Source organism: Melanerpes formicivorus, unplaced genomic scaffold (genome assembly GCF_026170545.1).
Source record: "Melanerpes formicivorus ecotype bairdi unplaced genomic scaffold, bMelFor1.0.p_v2 SCAF_17, whole genome shotgun sequence".
Taxonomy (NCBI): domain Eukaryota; kingdom Metazoa; phylum Chordata; class Aves; order Piciformes; family Picidae; genus Melanerpes; species Melanerpes formicivorus.
In genome coordinates, this window is record NW_027142369.1 from 371,671 (window position 1) to 395,937 (window position 24,267).

Sequence of the window (24,267 nt, forward strand, 5' to 3'; positions counted from 1 at the left end):
GGAAGGAAGTGTCAAGAACATCTCTGTGATGAGAGTTACTAGAAGGAACCGTGAAAGCATTGCCCACACAATGTCCTCTGACACAAGGAGGTACCACAAACAGTAGGATTATTTTCTCCACAAAAAAAGGGAATTCTCCACTAGAACTGTAATGTACCTAGAAATATTCTGCATATTGGGAAAGCTCAGGAATGGTTTCCCCCAGAAATTGCACTAAATCCCAAGTGTTCAAACTGCTGTTACAAGGACATAGACTGTCCTTTCAGACATGTCTGAACTATTATATTTCAGACTTTAGCATAAGAAGCACAGAAATCTTCAACTAGCATTTGATCTTTGCAGCTACTACATCAGAGAAGGAGACGCTACGTCAGAGGGCACTGCTGCTAAACAATACTGTATCAAAAACTGAATGCAATAATCAGGTATTAGAATCCTTCTTATATGAAATGAAAAATGAAATGAAATAAATGAAAAAAAAAAATGAAATGAATGGAGAAAAAAAAAAAAAGAGAGAAAATGATTAATAGGCTGTAAGGAGCTTCTCCATAAAAACAAGTACAAGCTTTTGGTAGGGAAAAGGTTTAACAAAATCGCTGAGCGACTTCTCATGCCCCTGTAACAGAGAAGGACATTAAATTAGACAAAGTAAGTTAATTTAAAACTGAAGAGGAAGTAAAAACAGTGAAGTATTGTCTGCCACTAGAAAGAGGGAAAAGGATCAAAGAAGTCACTGGTGCAGTATAGCAATCACTGATGATGCTACTACAATGTTAGGTTGCATTTATCAGCAATCTTACATTTGAGAAGACAACGAACACTAATTGGAGTCTAGCTTAGCCTTAAACAGTCTAACAACTTTTCACTAGGTAATCCTCAAATCTCATATTATCTGTGCCCTAAATTCAGCCTATTTGGCAGTGACTGTACTGGGAAGCCAACAACTTGGCTGCCATCAGCAAGTCTCCTGCTGAAAACTGCCAGGTGCAGAAAGACCTGTTTTTAGTGATGCTTTAGCAGTGCTGAAAAACAACTTTCAGTGCACACCAACTATACCTCTTTTCAGGATCTGCTTACTAGAAGCTGCTGGTCACAAGGCATAGTGTATAAAGATCAGCTAGGTAACATTGATGAAGCTTTTGAATTTCTTTTGCTGACCAATGCTGATTAGATTACGGAGTAGAATTGTATCTCTAGGACAGTCAAGTCATGTTTGTTACTTTTAGAAAAGGATTCAGTAGCAATATAAATCAAGTGCTCAAGGATTTTGCAGAGCAAAACCAGAATGAGTGGTCCAATATTACACATATGTGAGTAATTTCATTTCAGTGGTTTGCGTTTTGAGCTATTTAAATTACATTATGGGTGCCTAGATACAATATGAGTAATTATTAGCTTCAAATCATATCAGTGACTGTCAAAAGAAACTCCTTCTGGCTGAATGCAGAGTTCCAAACTTCCAAAAATCCATTTTCCAAGTAGCTTTGCACCTGAAAATGCATGTAGGACATGCAAAGACATACAAACAACGGATATAAAGAGAGAGAGCCCCAGATACTAATCAAGTATGGGAATCTCTGGGATTTACTAAGGACTCTTGACAAAGCATTGCCAAACAAGCTGCACACACAGAGCCAATTGTGTACCAGGTGGTGCCACAATTCAGGATTTATCCAAGTCCTTATTTGCAGACAACGAAGAAATCAAAAGAGTAGAAAGAAGCAACTTCAGGCAGCCATAAAAATCATTTAGTGAACATCCTAAACTGCAAAATGGTTCATCTGACAAAAACCTCTTTTCTTCAGAAGAGGGCATCTTCTGTTTGGATTATTCACCTGAGTATAATGGCACTGTTAGTATTAAGAGCAGAAGCTTCTTACTTCTGTATTAAAAGTGCACAAAAATCCAAGTATGCTCATCATTAACACAATATAGACTATCCATTTATGAAAAGAGTGGTTTAGTAAATGTGCAGGTTATGTGCCTGGGAATTTACTGTTCAGATTCTCTCAATGGCTGTAAAATATGGAAACTAAGGAGCTGAGTCAGGCATCTCAGATATTCTCCTAAGGTACTAAATATATACAGTGGGATCCATACAGGAAAAAAAAGATTAAGCAACTTTGCAGTAATGGACAATTTGTACTGACTTACAACAGACTGAAGTCTACTTAACACAGTATCACAGTATCACTTAGGTTGGAAAGGACCTCGAGGATCATCGAGTCCAACCTATCAACACAGACCTCATGACTAGACCATGGCACCAAGTGCCACGTCCAATCTCCTCTTGAATACCTCCAGGGACGGTGACTCTACCACCTCCCTGGGCAACCCGTTCCAATGACGAATGACTCGCTCGGTGAAGAACTTCCTCCTCACCTCGAGTCTAAACCTCCCCTAGTGCAGCTTGAGACTGTGTCCCCTTTTTCTGGTGCTGGTTGCCTGGGAGAAGAGACCAACCCCTTCCTCGCTACAACCACCTTTCAGGTAGTTGTAGAGGGCAATGAGGTCACCTCTGAGCCTCCTCTTCTCCAGGCTAAACAATCCCAGCTCGCTCAGCCTCTCCTCATAGGGCTTGTGTTCAAGGCCTCTCACCAGCCTTGTTGCCCTTCTCTGGACACGTTCAAGTGTTTCAATGTCCTTCTTAAACTGAGGGGCCCAGAACTGGACACAGTACTCAAGGTGCACTGTGTGTTCTGGGTCCAAAAGATCTCACAGAAAACATGAGTAATTTTTCTGTTGAAGAGAACGATGTGGGAAGACAGAGAGGAGAAAAATGCAAGTAGAAGGTATGTCAGGAGTAACATACCTCCACAGTGCTATGATGCTGAACAATATATTTGGCTCCAGAAAGACTAAATCTGAATCATTGAATTTCTCTCTGGCACTGGACTCAAAACCATCTTTCATTACAGAAAGCATCTGATATTTATAAACTTGAACAGACCAAAAGAAAAGAGGCATAATGCAGACAGTGTTGTTTCATCATTACAAACAGAAGAGCATCCAGGAAGACACTACAGCTAGTCAAGAAAAGATTCACCAGTAAGAAAAGTTACCAGGAAGAAAAAGGCAGCAATGTTAAACTGTAGATATCACAAGTGAAGAGTTTACAAAATTATCTCAGGAACTAGAAAAATAAGTGAACAGAAGGAAAACACACTACACAGGGACAAAGAACTCCAATAGGGTAGCAGTAGTAGGCTAACAGTGAATCATTTTCAGAAGGAGGAAATGGTTCAAGTACTTGCATCAGAAGATGCTAACAAAGAGCTCTCTTCCATTTCACTTATCAAAAACTAAAAAAGAACATAGTTTGAGATGCAGGACACACAGGCTGCGTTGTGTACTGGTTTATGGGGCACATAACAGACATGGCCAGTCTACATTTAACTTTGCTTCTCGCAAGTATCTTTCCTACTTGGATTTTGCTCCCTCAAAAGACGGACTTTTCACCTGTCACTCAAAGATACGAAGTTCTGTATGTACCAAGATGCAACTCAGCTCATCTGTGCCTCTCACTGACACAACCATTTCTTAGTGTCTCAAGAGCATCAAAATTTCTTCAGCCAATCAGCCTGTTAATTAGCAACCAATTCATACACTAATTAGTAGCCTGAGGAAACAAGCCTCAACATGTGAGGCTCTATCCCAGAAAGAGGGCACGATCTGGACTGGTGCTGGTCTCATGGATGCTGTTTTCCACAAAGACTTCTGCCAAAGTTAGAGATGCATACTGTGATCTATAGTTTCCATAGAGAATAGGGGTTACCACTGAAGCAATACAAAACCAAACAAAGATTTTTAGAAACCCCAATCAGCAGAATCTTTGTTAGATGAATTTTCGAAAGCACTGAAGCCATACCTTGCCAACTAAAGCAGGAATGTTCATAGAGTTGGTTGCAAACCCCATTCCATATGCCATTGCAGATTCCACACCTAGGAACCTGGCAACTAGCTTTTCCAGCTCCTCATGTTTGTCCAAGTTTCCTGCATAGAAGACAAATGAGAAATTCAGAGTGAGGAGAAGCTTTCACTATTGCCATATTCTACAAGAAAGATTCCCACCAACCAGACTGCTCTTTGTTTAAAAGCCTATAAGGGAGTGTTGAAAAAAATACCAATTATGAAAGTATAAGTGAACCAACTACCATGCCATGTAAACTAAACCCAGCAAGTAATTTTGCAGTATATTCAGTATCACTAAGGTTGGAAAAGACCTCAAAGATCATCGAGTCCAACCTGTCACCACAGACCTCATGACTAGAGTAGGGAGGACACCACTGCCCACTGCAGGCTTGAACTCACAACCTTCCCATTAACGGTCTTATAGCACTACCAACTGAGCCACAGCACTCACTAAAGTAAACAACTTCTATATTGATTAGTCTAAGGTTCCAAAGCTGGAACACATAATGTTTCAAAGACCTGCAATCAGATTACTGTCTTTGAAACAACACACATTGAGGGAGCACTCTATCTTGCTCCAACTTACCCATCTCCTGCCTAGTGCTGCACACCCCAGCTCCATACTGGGACAGAACTTTAGCTGCTGCTTCTTGGCAAGTCCCAGACTTCTGTGCGAATCCAAGGTAGTTGTAGGAACCCATATTAATGATGTCCTTTATCACTCGCCCCGTGTACCTGTTTCAAAACCACCACAAGTTAGGACACCCACAATTAAGAAAATAAATAAAAAGTAACTACACCAGAAGACTCTTATTTCAGTCTCCTAGAATATGCACTGCAGTGTTAAAAATCAATAGAACCAAACATTATTCTAGTAGTGCCCCTCATTATGAAACTGATCAGTGACAAAAACGCTATCCCTATCCCAGCATCTCACACTAGACTGTAGAAGAGTTTACAATAAAAGATGAATTAAAAACATATCTAAAATGATTTGAGGCTTTTTGACCCATTTGCTGTTTCTCTGCCATTTCCCTCTCCCCAACCCAGAAGTACACAGCTTTCTTGTCAATTACAAACTAGGATCGCTAGATCAATTAATCTGGCAGCCCCTCAAGCAGGATATCCTCCAACCATATAAAGGAAACACATCTGGCACTGCTGTGCTGACAATACATGAGGAGGAAATTAAGGAAGAATTTTAGCAGAAAAAAAGTTTTAATTCTTTTGCCCTTGAAAGTCAAGGAGAGACATGACTAGCTTCAGCAAGTACTGTGCTGCAAACCTCTTCACAACACTGCTGTCTCCATCTTGTAAGAATCCTGCTTCTTGCATTTCTGATTTTGTTTCTATAGACTGACTCAAAACAATTGTGTTAAATTCAGTTTCAGATGTTTACTTCTAGTGTCAGGACGGGTTCTAAATCAACACAAAGGTACAGTCAGCAGTGCAATCCAAAGTACCTGCTCCAGATTCTGGTTATCACACCCCAAGTATTAATTTTTTTATAGGCATAGAAGCCTATGTAAGTAGCCAAAATATTACAGGCATATAATCACTGTGTTGGTCAGGTGTGTGTGGTAGTGAGACTGTGTCCTCTTGTTCTGGTGCTGGTTGCCTGGGAGAAGAAACCAACCCCCACCTAGCTACAACCTCCCTTCAGGTAGCTGTAGACAGCAATAAGGTCTTCTCTGAGCCTCTTCTTCTCCAGGCTAAGAAACTGCAGCTCCCTCGGCCTCTCCTTTATTTAGAATAAACCAAACCAGGTTGGAAGATACCTTCAAGATCATTGCGTCCAACCCATCAACCAATCCAACCCACCCAAACAGCTAACCCATGGCACCAAGTATCCCATCAAGTCACCTCATAGGGCTTGTGCTCCAAACCCCTCACCAGCTTTGTTGCCCCTCTCTGGATACGTTCCAGCAAGTCAACATCTTTCCTAAACTGAGGGGCCCAGATCTGAACACAGTACTCCAGGATTAAAGCCACTGGAAAGCTCAACACACACACAATTCCCTGCTCCTTTAACCTCACAGTATGCAACTTGCTCTTACAGACCCTCTACTCCAAGACAGCTGCTTGAAGTCTGTTCTTCAATTTTGACTCACGTGAAGGTCCAGTTATAGTCATGGGAAACTCTCTCCATCATGTCCACTTTGGCCCCTGGCACACTGCAGATGGGACGGTTCCAGCTGTCCCGAATGCGCATGTAGAGGTTTCTGTTGTAGAAATTTTCAAAGTCCTGGTACAATGGGACAAAGTCCTGAAAAACATTGAGAGTGCTCAAAGGAAAATGTGTATTACAGTAAACCAAGAAGGAGAGGAATAAGTTAATTCTGTCACTCAGGTGGAATTTAGAATTGGAAAAAGAGAACTCAAGATAAAAAGATCAAGAGCTCTTCACCACAAGCCCTGAAACCAATTCCATCCAAAGTGGTTTTTATCCTGGATATCCATGCCAGTGCAAAATCTTTTGAACTCCAGATATTCATCAGCTAGCACAAAAATCTATCTGCTAGATGTGATTTCTGAACTTTCTCAGCCTGTAAATCCACCATGCCCTCCAGATTTCCTCAAAATTAGGTGCTGATTCAATTCAACTTTTCTAGCAGTTCACAGAAACTAAAAGCCACAAAGCACAGCTAGGAAAAATAATTGTGGCATTAGGCCATGCTTCAAGTTTGAAAGCCTCTAAGAATTTTAACACATAGGAGAGATAATGGTGAAAGCAAGACTGAAACTGAACTGGGAGCTCCTAATGACACAATGAGATCTCATTCTCTGAGCAAAAATGGGACTTGAAATACCTTGGCTCTCCTTCCAGCTCTTGCAGGATAATGAAGGAGAGCATCCCTCTCAAAACATGCAATAACCTCCTCTGTGAAATTCATAGCCACATCATCTTTACAAGAGATTCACATTCAGCCTTCAGAGCTTAGCAGAGCAAAGGAACATGCAACTGCTTTTTGGCACCAAACAGTATGCATTGCTCTACTGAAAGCACAGAGAGTTTGAAAACTCTGGTACTCTGCCATATTTTATTCTGTACTTCAGAAATTCATTTAATATAGCAGCATTTGCATTATCAGAGAGGTTACAGCTAGAACTTTCCATAAATGTTTGTCCTGAATTCCAGCAAATCAACTCCACTATGGTACCTCTCTTCTGCACAGCTTATCGGCACTTACATCCCACAGGATTTCTTTGCATGAGCGTTTCCTGAATTCTAGCTTCCCTTCCAACGTTTTTCAGGAAAAGTAAGTGACTGTCTTGAATGGATAACACACAGGAATGTCACACTAACTGTGACAGCAAGGCCAGTTGAGCACACAAGAATATTTTTTTCCTGGCCTGTTTAAAATGCTCCAAAATAACGAGATTTCCTTATTACTACTCGATTACAAGAGCGTTTGACACTCACTAACGAGAATAATGCATAATTCATTGGCTGCTGTTGGGAAGAAATAAAAAAACAAGAAAAGAAAAAAAAAGCTATTTTAATAATCTGCAAAAGGAAGAAAGAGAATTTATGACAAAGGCAAGAGCCAGCATAGTATTTCTTCCTGTTTTTCACAGGAGAAATGCAAATACGTTGAGAGGTATTTCATTTCTGGTGATACGATAAGCAAGACAGATTATCTGACCAAATTATGCTGCCTCACATTTGCACCACCAAAGCCAAACTGGGAGCATTTATGCCAGCTTTTTAATAACAACTCTAACAAATGGCCACTAACAAGCTTTTACTTAAAATGCTTGACTGCAGGAAGAGTACTTTTTTCTTTACTTTCCTATATTAACGACTTAGCAACTTTGTTCTTTAAGTCTGGAATAAAAGAACCTCTAGGTCCACCCCTTTGCAGCTGCATACCACCAACTGTACAGGAAAGAGCCTGAAAGTGACTACTTCAGGGCAGACAGTTCACTTAAGCTTTCTTCTAATCTGCCTGTGCATGATCACAGAATATATCTGGTTGGAAGAGACCCTGAAGATCACCCACTCCAACCCCTGACCCAGTACTGAAAGGCCAAGATGAAACAATGTCCCTAAGTGCCAGGTCCACACACTGCTTGAACACCCCCAGGGAGGATGACTCCACTGCTGTCCTGGGCAGACCATTCCAATGTCTGATAACCCTTACAGTGAAGAAGTGTTTCCTAATATCCAGCCTAAACTTGCCCTGGCATGACTTGTAATCATTTCCTCTAGTCCTGTTTCTTGTTATCAAGGAACAGAGGCTGGCCCCCTCCTCACTTCAGGAGCTTCAGGTAGCTGTAGAGAGTGACAAGGCCTCCCCTCAGCCTCCTTTTCTCTAGACATGCCCAAAAGGCACAAAGATACTAGAAATCATCATTTTGATGATGAAAAACAAGCTGGATTTAGCCAGTGATCACTCCTCCAGGGAGTCACAAGTATGCTCTCTCTCAGCAAAGACAGAAAGAAGGAATATGATTTCCATGAGCTAAGGTGTAGGGTGGGGCAATTATTTCTTTCACATTCCTGTACTTCAGGATAGTTTTGCATTATTTCATGTGCCAAGTCTTCTCTGAAGGCTCTTTATCAAGTGAGCTTAACAGGGGTAATAGCTCAGTTAGTATAAAGCTACAGCTAGAAAATCATTAGTTTCTTGAAGTAGCTACACAGTCTACCCTCCTTCGATTTCAGTGTCTTGTACTGTTCCAGGCACAAAATGTGTTTCAAGGCTGAATCACTAACCAACTGGTCACTCTGACAATAGAATAAAGCATCCAAGTATTGACAAATACATTTGGGAACTTCCTTCATATATGAGGTCACATGGAGAGTACTGTATTATTAAGTGGTGATATGCATGAGAGTACTTGTAGCAATATAATAGGATCCTGATTCATGAGACAAAATTGAAGTAATTATCTGAAAGCATCTGAAACCCACTGCTACATCATTCATAGGGGGGTGGGAGAAGTGACATCAAACAGAATCTCTGACACACTAGAAGATCGACACTTGAAGGACTTGTTACGGCTCATTATCACCTACTGAGATCTTTTTCAGCATTTTCAACTCTTAGCCATCTTCGCTTGAGAATTTGGCTTTGCAGCAGTAATTCAAACACATTATGTGACCTTGGAAACAACCGAGATTTCAGCCAAGGTTCTTGGCTAGAAGCAGAGAATCCCAGAATGACAGGGACTGGAAGGGACCTCTGGAGATCATCTAGCCCAACCCCTCTGATGGAGTAGGATCACCTAGAGCAGGTCGCACAGGACAGCATCCAGGCGGGTTTTGAATTGAGGCCAGAGATGGAGACTCTACTGCCTCTCTAGGCAGCCTCTTCCACTGCTCCACTACCCTCAATCTAAAGAAGTTCTTCCTCATGTTTAGATGTTCAAGTTTGTGCCCATTACCTCTTGTCCTGTCTCTGGGCACCACTGAAAAGAAGACTGTTTTTTTTCCAGAGTCTGGAAGCGAGTCATTATACCAACTCAAGCAGGTATGCCTGGGCTTAGAGTCCAATCTCACCTGAGACGGCTGATCAGATAGAGCAAGTTTTATTTTGAAACTCAGGCTGACAAAGCAGGAAGAGTAACGAGCTCAACTGGTGAGACAAAGACAATCATCCACAAGAGTTTGACACCACCAAGATATACAATGCAAGTATGATCCTACAAGCCAACAGCAAAAATTGAGTTTGGAGTGATTTAACTGTCAAGTGCCCTGAATCTAATGGATTATGGTAAGAAAAAAGGATGTCTTGCAAATCAATGAGAATTCAAGGAACCTGTCCCCTAGTAAACCATCCTCCTTGGAATACAACAGGCAGGAAGTGTTATTTTGGGATAAATTGTAACTAGATTGTCTGTTGCCTCAGTAATCCTAACCCCACCAAGAGGTTCTCATGACCCATGCATTTGAGAACATAAGAAAGAGAAATGGTAGGGTCAATGTGCCTCTATAAACTGGCACTGCCTTTTGAAGTTTGGAAGAGCACTTCTGGAGTGGGTATACAGGACGTGATGGTCTGCCTGGTTGGTTTGGGGGTTGGGCTTTTGTTTGTTTTCTCCCTGAATCTGTCTACAGTGTGGTATTTCAGATGGAGAGGAGAGATGATAGCAGAAAGACCACTTCTCATGGAAATGAAATTTTGGTGTGGGGTTTTTTTTCCCCACTTCAAAGATGAAAAAACCAAAATCATTTGGGAAGGAAGAGGGGAAAGAAATTTATCAAAATTCATACTATTTCAAAACTTTGGCACATATAGCCACAGGGCTGTGCTGCAAGAGCATCCTACTACAGGAAGCAATCACTGTCACCTTTAAATGACCTTCAGAGGGTATTATTATTTTTTTCACCAAGTTCTCATCCTATTTAAGGTCCAACACTCTTTTTAGCTGTAAGAGACTCTAAGAATATCAGCCTGAGATGGAACAGCCTTATATGGAGGAAAAATATTCTAAGAGAGTTGATTCCTTGAGCAATGCTCAGAGTAAGGTTACACAAAGGTTATGCTCTTTCCAATGCAGGAGGCAAAGCAGAATGTTCTTTTATCTGAATTCATTTGAACATGGGGCTAGGAAATCCTACACAGCTCAATTCCTATTGATTTAAGCCCAGAACATATCCCCTGTTAGTGAGGTGATATCTTCTCCCCCTCTACTCTGCCCTGGTGAGACCACACCTGGAATATTGTGTCCAATTTGGGGCTCCCCAGTTCAAGAGACAGGGATTTGCTGGATTGCCACAAGGATGATTAGGAGATTTGAGCATCTCCTGTGTGAAGATACACTGAGAGACCTGGGGATGTTTTGTCTTGACAAGATTGAGAAGGGATCTCATCAATGACTATAAATATCTGAGGGGCAGGTCTCCAGTGGATGGGACCAAGCTCTTTTCAGTGGTGCACAGTAACAAGACAAGGAACAACGGATACAAACTTGAACATAGAAGATTTCACCTCAACATGAAGAGAAACTTCCTTACAGTGAGAGTGATGGAGCACTGGAACAGGCTGCCCAGAGAGGTTATGGAGTCTCCTCTTGAGACTTTCAAGACCCATCTGGATGCATTCCTGTGCAGACTACTCTAGGTGATCCTGCTTTGGCAGGGGGTTGGACTCAATAATCTCTGGAGGTCCCTTCTAACCCTTAATGTTCTGTTATTCTATGATGAAGAAACCCAAGTGTCAGTGGTCTCCTAGAAGCTTGAAAGGCACAGCAATTTCAGGAGGGAGCAAAATCAGGAAAGAATAAAATTCTCCCTTGGGGTGCAGCACCTTCGTATATGTGCTTTGAGAATCCAAGATTTCATCATATTGCAAATTAATACTACAAGTGAAGGTCATAATGACAGCTTTGTAAGCATTAGCCTGGGGCACAAGGATATGCAAATGCAGTACTTATGCTGCTTTTAAAGCCAAGTTTTCATAGCATTGCACCTAAGCTAACAAATGGTGCCATGAGCACCAGCCAGGCTTATCTGCAATTCACATAAGGCATTCCCCGATAACACAAAAATTACTCTGAATGGAAACCAGGTAGACAGTTGCAACAAAATTCAGGCTTCTAAAAGGAAGCAGAACAACTAGTTCCATCTCACTGCTAGTGAGTCAAAAGAAAAATGGAGCAATAAGTGCAGGTAGCCTTTATACAATTAGAAGGCCTCCAGTGAGCTATACAGATGCTAAAACAACAGATTACTGCTCCTGAGATAATACTACTGCTGGATTCCTGTGAACAAGTGTTTGAAAACCCCAGATATTAGCAACATATTCCAACTGGGCAAGCTACTGAGTAAGAAGAGGTATGCTAAGAGATCTTGTTACCAGCCCCATTTGCAGAGTTGTTCCTGCATACAAAATATACAAGGTAATCAACAAGGCAAATCAGACCTAAAGAAAGGTAAAAGTGATTTTCATCTAGCCAATAAAATCCCACAAGCATTTTTCAGATTTAACTACATTGTATGACCAGACATTACATTGAAATTGGGATCCACAAACTGATGCCAGGGTAACTGAGAACTCTTAATCCTGCTGCTTGCCCATGTCTAAACCAGACTAATAATGCTTTGGAGAGGATGTGCCACACAACACTGGTTTCCAGGAAAAGCCTAGCTAGGTATATTTTAAACAAAGCCAAGACCCATCAGACTATTTCCTGGAAATCAGTACTAGTAAAGTCCGTTCATTTTCACCCTTTTGTGTTCCAACCATGAGTGGATATTGAAGTTTTCCTGGAATCATTAACTTCAGTGCAAGGCTCTAATAAATTCCAAGGAATTCGCCCACTGTCAAGAGGCAGTTCCAATAAAGACCCGTTGGGAAGTCTGCTCTTTAACCTTGTTTGGTCACTTTTGGGTTCCAGTTTTGACGCACAGACTAGGACTACAATATTAAGAGACAAACTGAGGAGAGGATTTGCTCTACTGAAATAAACTGCCCTCAATAACACACAAAAAGCAAAGGTGGATTTTTCTGGTCTTAGCTTTTCATAACTACATTTTGGGCCTAAGTTTACATTATGCTTTTAACTGTGATCACATTCAGAAACACACCACAGAAAAGTCACATAAAGCTGGAGGTGGGGAGATTCAGGCTGGATGTAAGGAGGAGGTTCTTCACCATGAGAGTGGTGAAACCCTGGAATGGGTTGTCCAGGGAGGTGGTTGAGGCCCCGTCCCTGGAGGTGTTTAAGACCAGGCTGGACGAGGCTCTGGTCAGCCTGATCTAGTGTGGGGTGTCCCTGCCCATGGCAGGGGGGTTAGAACTAGATGATCCTTGTGGTCCCTTCCAACCCTGACTGATACTATGATAATTCATTGAATCATAGAACTGTTTTGGTTGGAGAAGACCTGTAAGAACATTGAGCCCAACCGTCAACCTAACACCACCATGGCCATTAAAGCAGGTCCCAAAGTGCCATGTCCACATGTTTCTTGAACACCTCCCTGGGTGACCTATTCCAAAGCCTGACCATGCCTCCTAATATCCAATCTAAAACTCCCCTGGCACAATTTCAGGCCATTTCCTCTTGTTCTATCACTTGATACTATGGAGAAAAACTTTCAGGACAAGTTTATTCAGACCATTATGAAACCTTTTCTCACTCTATGTAATTTTGTTTTGCTCACAAAGCAGGTTGTCACACTGCCCAGCTACACAGCTACTCCTACTGTCTTTGTTTTGGAGCTTTTCACCTAGGCAATTATGATTTCAAAAAGCTAAATCTAACTCCTTTTGTTTGATACTTAAGATCTAAGTAAGAGCATAATCATCCAGTCAGCTCTTTAGAACTTCAACAATAAAACTGCTGCTTTCCACACAGGTCACAAATCTGCCAGAGTCAACCACAGGGCTCCTCCAGTTAGTATGTATTAACAAAAAAGTGTGAGTTCTGAGCCTTTTCTGTGTACTAGTATCTGCATTCTCTCACCCTAAGACGATTGGGCTGTCAGCCAGCACTGAGAGAGATTCAAATATCTGAAAATCAGGAGAAATTGTTTCCAAACAAGTCACTGAGCACCTCACTCCCCCAGCACCGAAATAAAACCGGGCTCCCACACTAGATGTGCTACAACATGCTCCCATCAATTCATTTGTAGGCAAACAAAGCTTAAAGCAGCAAAGTGTGAGGGTAAGTACTGTATGTTCTAGACCTCACATGATCACTTTTCTGTTTGTCCAATACCAAACCCAGCTATTCCAGCCAAAGCACTAGAAACGTGATTAGGGGAAGTCCACTAGGCTGAGATTTCTTCAACACCATTTAAAACAGGATTTCCTATTCTTCATTCTTACGCAGTATTCACTGGCACTTCTTACTGGCTCCATCCACAGACATCCTATATACAAAACAAATACAGAACATGTGCCATCTCTTTCCTGCAAGCCATGACCAACATATAAACTCAAAAGGTTTTAAACTCATCTGTCTGGGAGGTACGCTTGTTAAGCAAATGTCTTGCAGGGAAAGATGCAGTACTGAATTAACCTAGAAAAAAAATGTCAAAGCTAAATTTCTTTCAGAACTAGGATAATTAGCTGCTAACAAAGTCTGTACTCCAGCGTCCTGTGTAATGATCTTAACCAACAGAGTCTCACCAAACTAGGCCTGCTGCCTGAGGTCCTCCATTTGTACGCTCTCATGTAAGAGTCATGACTGCTCCCAGAGAAAAGGACTACTGTAAGCAGTCTTGCACCTTACATTTAAGTAACAGAATAAGCATTTCACAACAGTTGTGCAACAGAATAATTGCACCAACACTTCAGTTGTCCCTTTCTAATCTTCAAGTACCAGGAGCATAGACCAATATTTAAACCTTCATTCTAATGTCTTGGTAGATTTTTACAACTGTTTGGATATTCCTTTCTGCATCAACTTCTAGTTTATATACAGAAAAATACAAAGGTGCCACATTCTCAGGTGACATAAACCAGAGGAGCTTAAACAACATTAATGAACACTTTGGGGTTTGAATTGAGATTTAGCCACCAATCCTTATTCAGACATTGTAACTGCTAAAAGGAATCAGTTTTTTTTACTTCCAGATTCCAGAAGTCAGTTTTGGAAATACTGCAAATTTAAACTCCTATACTTTTAACAAATATTAAATACCTATTACTCATCAAATTCCTATGAGAATGTTTCTATTCTGGAATTAAGCACCTTATTATGAGCCAGCCTAACTCTACCTCACAATGTTGAAAGAAGCCCTTGTGAAGTAATTTATGGTACTGGTTAGTTTACTACATCTTACTTAATCTACCACCACATGACATGCACTTTACTCAAAAAAATCCTCCAAATAAGTTTTCCTAGTTTTCCTTCTCACCACTGATTATTTGTTTGCCTTAGTGCAACATCCTTCCCACCACACTATTTTCTGCTAACCAACTGTTTGTGTGGCTTAACAGTGAACCAGAAACCAGTAAGTGGAAAACAACTCTACTTAGCATTTGATAAACCAAACTGGCTCCCCAAAGCTGGGCAGAAAAATAGAAGCCTGATCAGAAAAAGTAAGACAACTGACTTTACCTTTGGAGCAAGGCTCACTAGTATTCACGCTGTGCTAACAGGGCTCACATTAAGAGTCATCAGGAAATAGCTTGTGAACTGCAATTTTAAACTTCAGCTTTCTTAAGAGTAACCAATTCCTGCAGGGAATAAAGGCCTCAAAATATTTTACAACTATTCAAAATTAGGATTATCTACTGCAGACTAACTGCTGAAGCAGGCAAGACTTTTCACCTAGTAACAGATGCTTTTGTGAGCATATCTTACTACAGATTTACTGTTATTAATTGCTGTCAGTGAGTCAAGAGTCAGTACCTCAGACTACTCACCCGCTAACCTGCTACTGTGCTGGATGTTCAGTTTGTGCTCTGGTTCTCATCCACAAGGGTTTTCTTAACAAGTGTTTAGGCTAAAGAGAATTAATGGCATGCTGCCAAATAAAAACACAGCCACTAGAGCAGCATCAGAAAGCCTCCCACTACTCTCAAACCTAAACCAGATCCTTTGATAAGCATTTCTTTAGCTGCGGGCCTAAGTGATCTATCTTCGCCAAACCCTTGTTTATGCAGCTAAGGCATCGTGTTGATGTAACTGCTGATGCAGTTTTGCAGTGAACTAGATGAAGGAACTGCTCCACCAAAACAACAACACAACTAAAGAAACATTTTGTTTAACGAAACAGCAGTGCTATCAAAATATTTGGGGCATTCAGAAGACACGGAAAGCAGCAGGAAACTTTAAATAACATTGCTCACCAAAGAAATGCTTATTTTACAGCCTCAGCCACATCATTTCCCACTGGCCACTATTTCCCAATGGTTACCTTTTGTTCTTCTCTTTCTGTTGCATTTTGACACTTCTCAATCTTCCACTGCCGCATGAAGTCTCGCAGATACCCAAAGAGAGTGAGAACACCGTAGCCTACGTAGGTCAGCACAGCAACCAGCATCGGTGTTTCTTCAAAAGCTTCATTGAAAGGCCTTTTGTATAACCCTCCATTGTGCACAATATGATTCATCTGCAAATTAAGAGAGGCATTTGTGAGATATTCATTAATGAAATGACACGTAGACATTTCAGCATAGTCCCTGGCCCTCTGACCAGCTATATGGTCTTCATCCCTCTACCCAGGGCAGCATACTTTCAGCTAGGTTCAGCCATTGTTGATAGTCAGTTTCCATACATGAGGTTGCTAAGTTGTTGATACAACCAAAGTCATGGTTACCAACTTAGTACAGTTTACTCTAAGGTCTCAACATTCTTTAGCTTGTGAAGCTACATAGAGAACACTGCTTATATTCAGGCCCACCCAGATGAAGTCTGCCCTCCCCCTCCACCAAGAGCCAGGTAAGCACAAATAACAGAACACTGATGCTCCCCAGGCATCCAACCAAAATGGAAATGAAGTTTTCTTCATCTAAACAATATCTTTCTGGAATTATGAGACTTGGAAAGCAAGTGGAACATATCAGAGTGAGACTTAGCTTTGGAACCGTGTATTCCTGTAACAAAACAAACATAATCTATGTGTCTCCATAGCCCTTAGCCTAAAGATGCTGACGTAAACACTGTGCTCATCCATGAGTGGACATGATACCACAGACAAAAAAGTCATTGTATACGCAGTCCCAACATTACATGTACGTCAGCACGCAGAACAAAGCAAGGCTTTCTGCATAAAGCCCACCCTGAAAGCCATCTTGCTACTTGCATACCCTCTCCTGGAGACAAGAAATTGACTAGATGTGCAATGCATGTGCAAGCCCACCTGAAGTATGACTACTGTAATACATAACGTTGGTGACTACTATAGAAAAACTTGACAGGGCTCACTCAACATAACATTAGGGAAAAAACATCCCCATCACAGTTTTAGCTAGACCACCTGCTCAGAGAACAAAGTCAAAAGATAAAAGTCAATGCAACAAAACACAGAAACCCAGATATTAGATGCAAATTGCTACCTGTATTCCTAAAAGTTATAGAGCAGCTACCACTTAATATGATGTGTGAAAAAACACTCTCTAAGACATAAATCCTTTACCTGTAGCCAAGGACACAAGTCCAACTCGTTGCAGAACAAATTTATTTTTGCTAGTAACCCTAGTCCTAGGAAAATGACAGCCCCTGAATGGATCAAGATTGGCAGATAGTTCTACACCTTTCTGGTATCCAAATATGCCAGATGTGCACAAGAAGGAAACCAAGGTAATACCTTTCAATAACTGCCTTTATTAATAACATCACACTGAAAAGAGGGCTAAAATAAAAGGATGCTTCTAGGACATTGCCCAGATTTCTCTGGACTGTACTCAAACTGCATGTTATAGTCAGATATAATAAGAAATGTATTAAAAAAATACATTCTAATCAAAGAAGCATCAGCACCTAGCAAAAAGGCTGAACCCAAATGCATCAATAAAGGACAACAGCAAATAATTAATGAGTGGGGGCCCGCAGACAGAATAAAACCAGTTGTTTACCTATAACATTTACCCTATCGTATGGGGAAGGGAGACAGAGTTGTACTAACCTCTGTATCAACTAGATGAATCAATAAAGACACAGACACTTGACTTCATCAGATGCTGCATTACTTGAAAAGCAACACCTTATTATCTCAGGTGCTGCAGAAAGCCTCAGTTGGAAGTCTGGCATTAAGATTTTGAAAGTAATTTTTAGAAGCAAAATTCTGCTCTTAGGCCATAACTATGCTACAGCAATGCAGTCACTGTATAGTATAAACTGCACCAGCACCTTCCTTCTGCTACTGATTTGTACTTCTTCCCCTTTGCCAACATGGACATCCAGAACAAAGTTTTAACCAGAGCACATCCTCAGTTTGGCCACCATAGTCGCAGAAACTTTAGAACTGGTGCAAGTGTGGAAACAAAACAGTAAAATCATAGTTAAGAACTTGTCTTTTAGCAGCAACCCTTGCCCCAAATGCAAGGAACTCACTTGCAGTGCTTTGAGGCCAGGTTTAATACTGAAGTTAATTTTTAAAAACACAGTGTACAGTGGTGGCTTAAACTAGAAAAAGACCATGCTTTGGAACAGGTGCAGGAACACTTGCTTACCACATGACGGCAGATGATGGCAGTTGGAAGCTTTAACACAGGCCATAGGTTCATACATTGTTTCTTCAGGAACACTGCCAGCCAAAGGAACTCCCTCCACCCCACTCACTCCCATTTGGCTTGCACAACTAAAGCTAATCATTTTCAGCACAGCACCCCTCCAACACTGAAATGACTCAGGTTGGAAATATAATAGTTTGCAGGAGGTTGTTTATTAGACCTTAATAATCTTTGCATCACCGCTCCACACACTCATTCAATACGTCTCAGCAAACAAGAACCAGCAGCTTTTGGGGAGAGAAGGGGGGCAGCACCGCCATGACAATCAAGCGACTTGGTAAGCCAACACTGCAGAGAAAAACCCATGAGAGCTTTATCTTCTCTGCTACTACTGAGATTGCTTAACTGCAACACTATGGTTCCAATTCCATAGAATTTTATTGCATCCAGATCTGAGAAAGATTGTGCACTAAAGCTGCAATTACTAGTTTCACTGCTTGATAAGATTAAAATTCAGTTTTGTGTCCCCTCACTGACAAACTATGCTGTGAACAGCAGCTACTCAGGAGCAAACACACAATGTACTTGCTACCTATAGCTGGCTACTAGTAGCCAGTTGCTGGATAAGCACAAAAAACTGACAGTGACTACTTCACAAGCTACCTAGCAGCTAATAAACAGAGATCACAGGGCCACGAGGATGATCAGAAGGCTGGAGCACCTCTCCTGCGAGGACAGACTGAAGGAGTTGGGGCTGTTCAGTCTGGAGAAGAGAAGGCACCAAGGAGACCTTATTGTGGCTTTACAGTATCTGAAGGGGGCCTACAGGAAGGCTGGGGAGGGACTCCTCAGGATCTCAGGTAGTGATAGGACTAGGGGGAATGGAATGAAGCTGGAGGTGGGGAGATTCAGGCTGGATGTGAGGGGGAAGTTCTTCACCATGAGAGTGGTGAAACCCTGGAATGGGTTGTCCAGGAAGGTGGTTGGGGCCCCATCCCTGGAGGTGTTTAAGACCAGGCTGGATGAGGCTCTGGCCAGCCTGATCTAGTGTGGGGTGTTCCTGCCCATGGCAAGGGGGTTGGAACTAGATGATCCTTGTGGTCCCTTCCAACCCTGACTTATACTATGATAAGTAACATGAAGTTCATCTGGAAGAAATGAAAAGCTACATCCTAAGGGTATGGATCTAAGTTTATCTAATACCAAAAGAATAGCTACTGTAAAAAAGAATAATAAACCCAAACAAACTCAACAAACCCAAACCTATAGACCATTTTAATCAGAATAAAAATACACTCATTTTCTTCCAGCTTCTTTGAGGTGCCTCTGATTATAATGAATGCTAAAACTATCCCATATGATTGAACCCTATTATTTCACTGAGAAACACCCTTTTGGGAATACTTGTATTGATTCAACATGCACTCCAATCAATTTACTCTCCCAGTGTTCTCCTACCAGCATGCTTATACGTCCTTAAACTCCCACGTCAGCTATCATATCAGCTGAGAAGCTTCTATGTTATCCCAGCTGAACTAAAGAAATACTCTGAATGCAATTCCACAGACTTTTCAGGAGGAGTACTATGACTATAAATATACCTCTACAAGAGACATTTGTAGCCACATTTTAGATATGAGCCTATTTGTTTTTCCAAGAACGTCTTATGAACCCCCACAAGCCTTCCAACGAAGGCTTACACGCTGCAAGCTCCAAGCTTGCTGCCAAAGAGCTGCAAGAGCAGTTCCAGACACCAAGAAAGTGCCTACAGCTCAGTAATTAATTTCCTTTCCCGGGGAGGAAAAACAAAGTAGAAAAAGGAAGGGGACAAGATTAAGACTTTTATGGTTTCAACAAGTCATGTGATAAAGTGAGCCAGTGAGCCATGACCTTTGAACTAGCATGTACTTGTGTATCTAAATGGAAAGGACAAAGAAAGCCCAGGACTCACCTAAGCTAAGCGTATGGCTCAGAACAAACAGATGTTCACCTACTCCTTCCTGTACTGTCCAAGACTGTGTGCACACAGAAGAGCACCATCTTAGCAAGAAACTACTGCAAGAGAAAAATCAGAGTGCACCACACAGCTGTTTACAAAAGGCAGTAAAAAGATGGCATTCTGACTCAGCCACAGGCAGGTAATGCCTGTGTTGGGCCAAGCTCTTGGGGAAACTAATCACATAAACCAGCACTGCAATAGTTACTGAGCAGCAGCATCTAGCTACAGCTAGAAAGGACTGCATTGCTCTAAGCAGAACACATCAGAGTGATGCATTCCAGCCTCCTCTGCTTCTTGGGAGCCCTCCACTGGATTCAGACATTCATGTGGCTCTATCAGCAACTTTCTGGGGAGCTCAGTACCGGACACGGTAGTCAAGCTGCAGTCTCACCTATGCTGAGTGAGGGGCAATGATCACTTACTTCTTCGTGAGTACGTTCATGAGATTCAGTTCTTCAGGATGAGTTTTTTTCTTTTTAGCAGAAATACCTGAATTTTCATTTCACACAGCTGTAAAAGCAAGCCCACACAATTCTGTACTAAAATTCCTTCTTACACTAGTGGACAGAGCAGTTATTTAGCATCTTTATCTTAACCTAACCATATGAAACCAGGGGTCATTCACATCACTGCTATCACTAGAACAAGAAAAACTTGCAGTATTTCTTTCTCTCCTCTTCTTAGGTGTGCTCTCCCTAAGAGGTTACACTAACCTGAACTCTAGCAACAACAGCATCTATAAAATGAAGACATTGTTCCCCTGTATCCTGAAGCATCTTATGATATGAGGCTATAAGCAGTATGATTATTCTCTAAAACACAAAACCCCAAATACAAATTGCAGGACCACACAAGCTGTTTCTTTAACATGCACATACCAAAGCTTTCAGAAAAAACAGTATCTATGCTGCCCATTTAATAGCTGTGGAGAGAGAATTCAAGACTTGTAACAGTTTTAAAGGCATGCAAATCCCACAGTCCTCCCACTCTCTTCAGCCAAGCTACTCCTTGTCTTCCTGAGGAAGTAGTGCGAGATCTTGTTTATAAAAGCATGAATGCAGTAAGATATCTGGAGATTGCTAGGGTATGGTATTTGAAGATCTTCTAGAAACATCAGGGAAACTCTAACTTCAAATTATTACTTTCCTAGCAACCAGTAATATTAATCTCCAAGGTAGCCAAAGTCAGTTACCATACGGTCCTAGTAGGCAGCAATTACCACACAGTCTTAGTAGGCAGCAAGTTTCTCTCTCCTCTTCCTAAGAGGAAGGATTACCAGCTCAGATCCAAACAGAAGACAAAGTAATATAATGTGTTTAAAAATTAAGGTGAACAATTTCACCCTCTTCTGCTGATGCCAGAGTAACGGTAAAAAGCCCCCACTATGTTAAATACCTGTCTATCTCTGTGCAGGAGGTTGTGAGGAAAGACTGAAAGATGCATCACAAGGATAATAATGCCTTGAATCCATGTTTTTTGGTTAGGGTTAAAAAAAGGACAACAAAACCAAACCAACCAAAAGACCCCAAAACTTACTCAGGTAACCACAACAGAGATGCCCTAAATAAAGGCAGACTCCTTTTTTTCACATCAATAAAATGGGGAAAGCTTTCCTGCATAATCAAGCCCTACAGGAGGGCACAGTGATGTACTACCTCTCATCTAAGCTCTCCTCTCACAAGCTCCAGGCTTTTCCAGATAAACTGTCAGCAACTGAAACAGATCTTTATACCAATGGCTTTCCTTCCTCTTCCCATCAATACATTCATTTTATTTAGATGTTGTCAGGTCTCTTCAAGCACCGTTTCCACCCCCACCCCTCCCCATCCTTATTTTTCACCTTTTTTGTTTTTTTTTTTTAAACTAAGTTTGCCTGTGTGAGCATCTTCCTTTCTGGTACTTGGCTATTTTGCATTTCACAGACCTCTTCACTTGAAGTATTGTATTGGTATGGTATATAAGATACATGCACAGACAAATACATTCAACACACAGTAAGCATTAACATTTCCCTTCTCCTGTGTGAAGGCTCAACAACCAAAATTCAAAAGACAGAGGGCTACTCAAGTAGCCAAATTTGTGATACATCGGCTTTAACCTCCCATCACTGATGCTGTTTGAGAAATCTATATATGTACCCCTGAACAAACACTTCTTCCAGTCAAGTTCTGATATAGAGTTCCTTGTTTTGAAAGGTAGCAATCTGACCCATATAAAATTACAGAGAAAAGAATGCAAGATTCTTAATTATAAATTCCTGCTGGACAAGCAAACAGCTGCCATGAAAAAAAGTAGAACTTCCTTATATTCTTCTTACATTCTTTGACACCGTCAATACACTTTTGATTCTTTGCTAAGATTTCTCATGACCACTTCTGCCACGAGTCTTCCTCCCCTTTAGAAACAGTTATTCAAACACCTGAGGTGTCCAAGACATATTTGAATGTAGTATCATGTGGCTCAAGGTGAGGAGAAAGTTCTTCACAGAGAGAGTTGTTAGCCATTGGAATGTGCTGCCCAGGGAGGTGGTGGAGTCACCATCCCTGGAGGTGTTCAAGAGCGGAGTGGACATGGCACTTGGTGCCGTGGTTTAGTAGTCATGAGGTCTTGGGTGACAGGTTGAACTTGATGATCTTTGAGGTCTCTTCCAACCTTATTGATTCTATGTGCAAGCTACTAACTGAATAGAATGTCTCATAAAGCAGGAACATTTTTAAGCTTCCTCAGTTTGACACTGATGGTTTATCCACTGACATATTGCACCTCCCATGTTTTCCAGATACACAGCTGAACAAAATCCCCAGAAAAAAAGGCTTCCATACCTTATTTCTCTGTTCAGAAAAATGTAATTTAAGTCAGGCCTTCTTTAAAAAAGCATAAAGGGGCAAAATAATAAAAAACAAACCCTACACTCACAGAAGAGCCCTCATCATCACCACACTTGGCCTTAGAGCAAATATTTACACCTATGATTTTAAAGGTGCCAGAGCCCCCTAAACCAGTATAAGCTGACAGTGCCACCAAATGAAGGTACTGTACTCTCCAACTGATTCACTCCCAATACTGTGCTGTCACCTTCCAGCTGGCAGGGCAAAACTATGAGCATTCACCCAGTGAAAGGAATACACTAAGTGCCCCGGGTTAAAGTTTTGTTGTGTGTTTTTGTGGTTTTTTTTTTTCCTGAGTGAAAAGAAAAACAAAAGAAAGAAAAGCTTCGTTTTATCCTGCATGAGCTTTCAATCTGCTTCACCTAGTGACTACACAAGCCTACAGGAAAAACAGACGGAGCAGCAGTGGGATAAAAGCATGGAGTAACAGGAGGGATGACAGTGGGAGGTAGGTTTTCTCAAGCAGCTTTAGGTGCCCAAGGAAACGACCTTTTCCATCTCGTTGGGATTGCCTTCACAAGAACCATGACGTCCCTTACACACTTACACAAAGGTTTACTTTCTTTCAGAGAAACTAGAAGCCTGAATCACAGATACACTCACATCACAGGGTGTTAATACAGCTAAATGTGAAGTTCTGCATCAACCTTTAACTCTTCCGTGTAAGTCCCTACACCAGCCCACTGAACCCACAGCCTTGTGCATCACACCTGTAACAATAAAGAGAAGAGCAGTGCAAATATCCTTTCTTCTCAAGCACAGACCTATTCTATGAAAGGTTTAAGTTTAAATCTCTGCGGGTGACAAAAGCCTTGCAGTAAAGGTATAGCAGTGACTTGAGGGCCAGTCGTTCCACCTGAAGTTACCAATCTAGCCAACAATCATCCGCCCGGCGCAGCCCCCCGAAGCAGGCCCGTGACCAAGGCGCTGCCCTCCCACATCCTCAGGCGAGGGCCAGGAGGCAAAAATCCGAACCCCACCGGCCACCGAAGTTTTGCCGAACTACCCAGTAGCCACCTCGATGGCTGCCCGGAGCCCACCTTCCGCCGCAGCCGCGGCGTGAGGGGTGGTACAAACTCCCCCGCCTCCCCAGCCCATCCCGCGCCCCGGTGCCGGCCCCGCCCGGGCGGCGGAGGGCGCCCGCCGCGCACACCTGGGTGTCGGGCGCAGGAAGCCCGCGCACGTAGCCATTGCGGAGCGCTCCATGGGCCGCGCCGCTGCAGCCGTTGGCGCGAGGCTGGGCACTCAGCGCCGCCGCAGCTCGCTCAGGTCCTTCCATCCCACCGTCTCCGCTCCGCTGCGCCCGCTCCGCTGCCCCCGCCCGGCCGCGCCGCACCGGAAGCGCGAGCCGCTGCTTCCTCCAATCGTCGGCGGAGGCGTCACACGCGGGGAC

General features: G+C 42.1%; 1 protein-coding gene across 1 annotated transcript in view; it reads right to left on the reverse strand.

Moving 5' to 3' along the window:
* The window catches only part of SPTLC2 (serine palmitoyltransferase long chain base subunit 2), a 78,322-nt gene extending 54,055 nt beyond the window's left edge, over positions 1-24,267 (reverse strand). Inside the window, exons 1-5 of the mRNA XM_068148659.1 lie at positions 24,028-24,267; positions 15,731-15,925; positions 6,024-6,178; positions 4,499-4,647; positions 3,869-3,993 (exon numbers count right to left, since the gene is read on the reverse strand). Coding sequence (XP_068004760.1) covers positions 3,869-3,993; positions 4,499-4,647; positions 6,024-6,178; positions 15,731-15,925; positions 24,028-24,153 — 750 coding nt within the window. The 5' untranslated portion in view covers positions 24,154-24,267. The remainder of the gene's footprint in view (positions 1-3,868; positions 3,994-4,498; positions 4,648-6,023; positions 6,179-15,730; positions 15,926-24,027) is intronic.